The sequence below is a fragment of the Clupea harengus genome, chromosome 15, assembly GCF_900700415.2.
Source record: "Clupea harengus chromosome 15, Ch_v2.0.2, whole genome shotgun sequence".
Lineage (NCBI taxonomy): Eukaryota > Metazoa > Chordata > Actinopteri > Clupeiformes > Clupeidae > Clupea > Clupea harengus.
Genome location: NC_045166.1, coordinates 18,365,560 through 18,372,409, shown reverse-complemented (window position 1 = coordinate 18,372,409; position 6,850 = coordinate 18,365,560). Strand labels below are relative to the sequence as shown.

The 6,850-nt window shown below is 44.1% G+C and overlaps 1 protein-coding gene across 5 annotated transcripts in view; it reads left to right on the top strand.

Moving 5' to 3' along the window:
- The window catches only part of LOC105907324 (kinesin-like protein KIF13B), a 34,477-nt gene that overhangs the window by 26,312 nt on the left and 1,315 nt on the right, over nt 1-6,850 (top strand). For 2 of the 5 annotated variants that reach the window (XM_031581410.2, XM_031581408.2), the window contains exons 36-42: nt 42-98; nt 392-488; nt 1,579-1,712; nt 3,892-3,969; nt 4,487-4,549; nt 4,803-4,976; nt 5,342-6,578. In XM_031581410.2, the coding sequence (XP_031437270.1) occupies nt 42-98; nt 392-488; nt 1,579-1,712; nt 3,892-3,969; nt 4,487-4,549; nt 4,803-4,976; nt 5,342-6,578 (1,840 nt within the window). The remainder of the gene's footprint in view (nt 1-41; nt 99-391; nt 489-1,578; nt 1,713-3,891; nt 3,970-4,486; nt 4,550-4,802; nt 4,977-5,341; nt 6,579-6,850) is intronic. The other 3 variants (XM_031581411.2, XM_042709865.1, XM_012835629.3) reach the window with 3 other exon arrangements.

Sequence of the window (6,850 nt, the reverse complement as noted above, 5' to 3'; positions counted from 1 at the left end):
TTCCTCACTGCTAACTCTTCTTCCTCTCCCTCCCTTCACAGCTCTCAGGGAGCCGTCAGGATCTGTCCTCCTTCCACCACGAGCCACACATTATCAAAGTGAGACTCCAATAAGCTTAGTTTCAGTTGTACCTGCAGTCCCCTCATGATTGTTTTATTTTTATTTTTAAATCCCCACTTTTGACATTACGATATTAATTTTAACTGGAAGTTGAACCATTGGCGCTAGCCGACATTTTTATTAAACACGTCAAGCTATTGAAACACTGAGGGCACAAAAAATGGTCTCTCTTCAGTGTAAATGTTCTCTCAGCTTTGATTTTATTTCTCTCTCTCTCTCTTTCTTTCTCTCTCTCTCTCTTTCTCTCTTTCTTTTTTCTGATCTTTCCCAGAATCCCTTGGAGGACATGTCTGCATTGCCGCCCGCTCCGCTCAGAAGCCCCTCTTCCCCAAACACAAGCCTCCAAAGCAGCTCTGGGCCTGACTCAGGTAACCAAAAAAAAAACACTAACCTCTCCTTCCTCTCCCTAACCCCCCCCCCCTCCTTTCCCTTCCCCTCTGTGGTGGGACACATGTCTGCCTACACAACTGATATTCATCAGTGGAGACACACATGAGCTCTTTCCAGAGATGTTTACATGTTTATACTTGATCAGTTAGGGGATTGCTTGCACCTAAAATGGCTGCCAGTGCAAAGCAGGACTGAATTTGAGCAGAAACCGTTACAGTTAGATCAAAATGATGGTATGCAACAATTTAGCAATAGAGCATGTTTTTATAAGCAACTAGTACTGGTATCATCTTCAAATTGGTTTTCATGGTATATGGTCATGTGAAGGACAGTAAAACACACCTGTTGTTCCAACTAGCTGCGACAGTGTGTCGTGTTTTAAAAATCCACAGGGGGAAAATTCACACATGAAAACAAATGATGTGGCACATTTACGAATAGTCATCATCCAAAATAAAAAGCATCTGTCCAGCATGACCTTGCTACATTTTGGGGCAATATGTGTTTTTCCCTAACGCAAAAAGCAGCAGTTCTTTTGTTGTTCAGATGGGGGCATCTCTTACGGCCATTTTATTGCCCGGTCATTACTAAATCCTTCTCATTTAAATTTGTCATTTGTAATGTAATGTCTCCTTATGTTGTTGAACAGCAAATTGTAAATGTTCAGCTTTCATAAATCATGGATTTAGTGTCTTCAAATTGGAAAATTGGAATTACTACTAATGTAAAAAGTATTAATGAGTCCAACAAGAGCTTGCCTAATGATCTCCACCCAACAGTCTTTGTCCATAGAAGTTACCGCCTATACTCTCCCTTTGTTCTGTGCAGTTGTCATGACAATGCTTGCATCTGGTGTTGGGTGGCTTGTCAACATGACACTTGTCTCTCTGCCCCCCGCCCCCCGCCCCCCCCCCCCTTTCCCCTCCCCCTCTTCCTCCTCTTTTTTGCCGTCCATTTCATGACTCTTCTCTTTCCCCAATGGAAACTTCCTCTGCTCCTCCTGCCTCTGGTTATGGTCTTGGCCCTTCTTTCTCCTCCTCCTCCTCTTCCAACCCCTGTCCCATGCAGGTTTCTCAGGCATGGCTGCCTCTTATCTCTCCCCAGTCAAAGCCCTGGTGCCCCCCGTGCCCAAGATGCTGAAGTCCCTGTTCCCCCGCCGAGACGAGAAGAAAGACCTGCGCCCTGCCTCTCTCTCCCAGCAGGTAGGCACCTACCATAAGCCCTGAGGGACCCACTGCAAGCAATAGGCTTTAAATATAATCAAGTGGGATAATGGCTAAATATACTACTGAAAGTAGTGCACAACACATTAATGTATTCCACATGACATACATGACTAAAACATTCCAAATTACATACTTTCTTTTTACTAACTAATGATAAACTGATGATATGCATACTGAAGTGAGTGTCAGATATTCATGTTCAGAGGGAGAAGGTACTAGATACTAGTTAATGTGGTTCATATATAGTGCCCTCCACAATTATTGGCACCCCTAGTGAATATGAGCAAAACAGGCTATAAAAAAATATGTCTTTGCTGTTTATCCTCTTGGTCTTTCACTCAAAATATTCACAAAAATCTTACCTTTTCATTGAAAATTTTGGAAAAAACCAAAACTGTTGACATTAAATACATATTTTCCCCCAAAACATGTGTGCCACAATTATTGGCACCCCTAGAAAAATCTTGTAATTAAAAGTATATTTCCAGTCATGTTTTACATTTTTAAGTTCACCTGTTTGATAAGGAACTCTTAAGAGGTCAACCATGACTTCCTGTTCCACTGGCGTACAAATATGAGGTGACACAGGCCAAATTCCATTAGTCATTCATCACTATGGGAAAGACCCAATAACACAGTGACGATGTGCGACGAAAAGTTGTTGAGCTGCACAAATCAAGGAATGGACACAAGAAAATCTCTAAACAGTTGAAAATACCCATTTCCACTATCATGGAAATAATTAAGAAGTTTAAAGCGACAGGAGATGTTAAGAATCATCCTGGAAGAGGACGTGTGTGTACATTGACCCCACGCACCGTGAGGAGGATGGTTCGACTGGCAAAAGAATCTCCAAGGATCACAGCTGGAGAATTGTAGAGGTTAGTTGAGTCTTGGGATCAGAAAGTCTCCAAAACTACCATCTGACCCCACCTACATCACCACAAGTTGTTTTGGAGGGTTGCCAGAAAAAAGCCTCTGCTGTCAATCAACAACAAACTAAAGCGCCTACAGTTTGCCAAATGTAAGTCAGACTTTCAATGGGACCGAGTTATATGGTCAGATGAGACCAAAATAAATCTTTTTGGCAACAAGCATCAAAGGTGGGTTTGGCGTAGACAGAAAGATAGCCATACAGAAAAGCACCTCATACCCAATGTGAAGTATGGTGGCGGATCTTTGATGTTGTGGGGCTGTTTTTCTTCCAAAGGCCCTGGACATCTTGTTAAGATACATGGTATCATGGACTCCATCAAATACCAGCAGATATTAAATGAAAACCTAACAGCCCTCTCCAGTAAGCTTAAAATGGGCCGTGGTTGGACCTTCCAGCAGGACAATGATCCGAAGCACACCTCAAAATCAACACAAAAATGGTTCACCGACCGCAGAATAAAGATTTTGCCATGGCCATCACAGTCCCCTGACCTAAACCCCATAGAAAATATGTGGAAAGAGCTGAAGCCGAGTCTACAAACGTTGACCTCAGAATCTGAAGGATCTGGAGCGATACTGCATGTAGGAATGGTCTCAGATCCCGTGCCATGTGTTCACCAACCTCATCACGCATTATAGGAGAAGACTCAGAGCTGTTATCTTGGCAAAGGGAGGCTGCACAAAACATTAAATTAAGGGGTGCCAATAATTGTGGCACAGATGTTTTGGGGGAAAATATTTATTTAATGTCAACAGTTTTTTTTTTTTTTTCAATAATTTTACTTCAATGAAAAGGTAAGATTTTTGTGAATATTTTGAGTGAAAGACCAAGAGGATAAACAGCAAAGACATATTTTTTCATAGCCTGTTTTGCTCATATTCACTAGGGGTGCCAATAATTGTGGAGGGCACTGTATGCTATGTGTAAACCTGGTCCACAGGTGATGTGGCCCATACATACCAGATAGTGTAGTCCATAGTAAGTGGTGGTCACAACTATTAAAGTAATGCACAGAGTGTGAATGGTCTTGATGCTGCATATCGCCGTGTATATGAGTTTGAGTGGCCTGTGAGTTAATGAGTTATGAGTGTGTGCGTATGTGTGCTCGTGTGAATGTTGGTGTGAGTGTGAGTGGTGTGGGATATGTGTTGCGCGTGTAGGTATTTTTTTTTAAGCGTGTGTAACAGGGTCATGAGGACACTGGTGGTTTTGTTGCAGGTGGAGTCTGCTAGGCCAGGGCTGAGGGACCCTGAGGGAGCTGGAGTAGTTGTGTTTGACCTCTTTACTGGGGGGCATGTAGGTGTAACACACAAATGGATCATGTGCTTCTAAGGGCACTCCAGACTCAGAAAGTGTTGTGGTCTAACCATGCTCTGCTCTGGGCACTCTCAGCTTTGCTGTTTGATAAATTAGGCAGAAAATGCTGAAGATGACCATTTCTTTCTGAGTGTGGAGCTGTACAGCCTTGAAATTGTGTAATGGAATCAGTCATGCGGCACATGTATCTTGGGATCTATGAAGTGATTGTGACTGATCTGATCTTAAACTTTCCTACTGAAGATTAAGTTTCCCAATGAACAGCTCAAACAACATGTGATTTTGCCCGTTGATTATTTTGTAGTTGTTTTTGAAATTCAGCCTAAGGCATTTATTCTGAAGGGTTGGAGAAATGAAGGATGATTCATGGGAGATCACTGCCCGTCATATCCAATCATATCAAATTATCAAAGTGGCACAAACAGCTGATTCCTCTACATTTTTCTATTTCATCCTGGAATTGAAATGCTATATTTCGTCTGTTTTCTCTCTAAAGAATGTGCCTCGCATTATAGTGCAGTCGGCAAGCCTTGAGGAGGACCTTGGTACAGCTAAACTAGTAAGTGTGTTTCATGTTGCTTACAATGTGATTAGTGTGTGAGTTCCTCTTTTATTTCTTATAATCTGTATACTCCACTCTGATAGTCCCCCGCTCTTTAAAAATATAATGCAGATTTATAAATTATGACTATTAGTTGTATAACTAACTGTCTTTTAAGACATCTTTTGTTTTTAATCGTTTTTAATTAAATGTATTGAGTGGTATAGGGTATAGCACCTTTGTAGCTCCAGTGTGACCTCCTTGTTTGTAGGTCCCACAGACTCCAGGGGAGGAGGAAATCCCAGAGGATTACTCTGAGCCTCCACATGAAGCCCCCAGTGTTCCGGTCTGCTCCTTCCCACAGATGGATGATGTCGCAGTTAGCTCACTCGACAGGGAGTCCGGCATCTCAGAGGCAGCCGTCACTGACATCTCTATGACAACGGTATGTCACTCACCCTTGTCACATTCTTCTGTGTTGTGTTTTGTTCTGTTCCCTGAGGTCACTCTCTCTGTCACAGCATTTTTAGACCTTTAGACCTCAGAAAATGAAAGTTCTGCAATATCTTCCTCATGTAATGCCTTGAGTGAGTTGATGACACCAATTACATCTGCTAACTGGAATTGTGTTCAGTGTCAGGGACTGTGTTAAGTGTCAGATCTAGATGATACCAGATAGTGGAGATCTAAATAATACAGTGTAAAAATATAGTTTTGTAAATCTCTAATTCACAACAGCATTGTCTGCATGCAGGTATTTAGAATCATCAGTTTTTATTTATTACATTATTTTCTGGAACATTTCTTTAGGTCATGGCAGAGGCCTCAGCAGCAGAAGACCAATCAGAATCCCTGGAGGCACTTCCCCTGCCATATACTGGGCTTGAGCTGGAAGACCCCGCCCTTAGCGATGTGAGTGACGTATCAAGTGGCTACATGTCCACAACCATCTCCATGGGAACCTTGTCTGAAGCCCCCATTTCAAACTCAGACCAGACCACTTCTGCTACTCCAGACTTTCAATCAGAGAGCTTCACTGCACCAACCAATCAGGATGGCCTGGAGGTGAGCATTGCTCTGTCCCCTCCAATCAAAACTGATGACGATGATGATGCTGACAGAGATGAGGCTGAAGAGCCTCAGGTTTGCCATGTCGACAAGGATGAAGAGCCAGAGTCATTACCTGCTTCAGAGGACCAAACCAAAACAAGCCAGACTCCTCCCACACAGCAGGAACCCACTGATGTTCTCCCAGTTCCCTCCTCTCCCCCTTCTGAAGCTGATACTGATGTAACATCCTATTTAGTGTCACAAGAGGAATCTCACACCACTAATCTGGACCCTTCCCCTCTAGAAGACTCCCCCTCCAGCCTTGCTCCTGGCCCAGCAGAAACTCAGCCCTCTCCCAGTTCCTCTTCTGCTTCTCCCCCCGACCCGCCCCACTCTGGTACCCCTCCGCCAGATCCTCCCTCGGCCCCTGATTCTTCATCAGAGGTGACACAGGAATCATGTCCTAGTCCTCCAGAATCTCTTCCAGAACCACAGCCCCCATTCCATTCCATAGATGCGCCTCCTGCAACCGACTCCCAAAGCCCTCTATCTGTGGAGGCAGGCATCTCTTCAACCCCCTCACAAGCTGCTTCTTCCTTTTCCTCTCTGACTCCCCAATTGGAGGCACCAGTGGAGCCTGCACCCACCACCAAGCAACCTCCTCCCAAAGCTATGCCTGTTGGCAACCCTTTCAAAATCCAGAAGATCAAGACCTCGGACATCAAGTCCTTCAAGGGCATTGCGGACAACCCTGGAGAGCCAGGGGGAAGTGGCAGTCTGCTGGGCCTGTTGGATCCCCTGGAGAGGTTGGAGATCATATCTGACTCGGAGGAATGCATCGAGGGGCAGGAGGGTCCAGAGCGCCCCTTGCCAGGCTGGTTGAAGGACGGCGAGTATGTGACCGTGGGTACCAATAAGCATGGAACGGTGCGCTATGTAGGGCCGACAGAGTTTGCTGAGGGCACCTGGGTCGGTGTGGAGCTGGATGTTCCAGCAGGTACGGTAGCTTGGTCATGGGTGTTTACTGATGGACACTGCACTTGTAGGGTTTTAACTGATTGTTAAGTATCTGTCCACTGTTGAGTATCGTACTGAATGTTTATGGAATGTGAGGATAGCACATCCAACTTGTTTTGTCAACATTTAAAGGTTCACATAAAATATATTACCATCATAGTTAAAGTTATGACTATGTATAAAACACCTGCATAATATGTGGATGATCCTGTATGTCAATGAGAAACATGGGGTGAAATATTTATTGGTCCA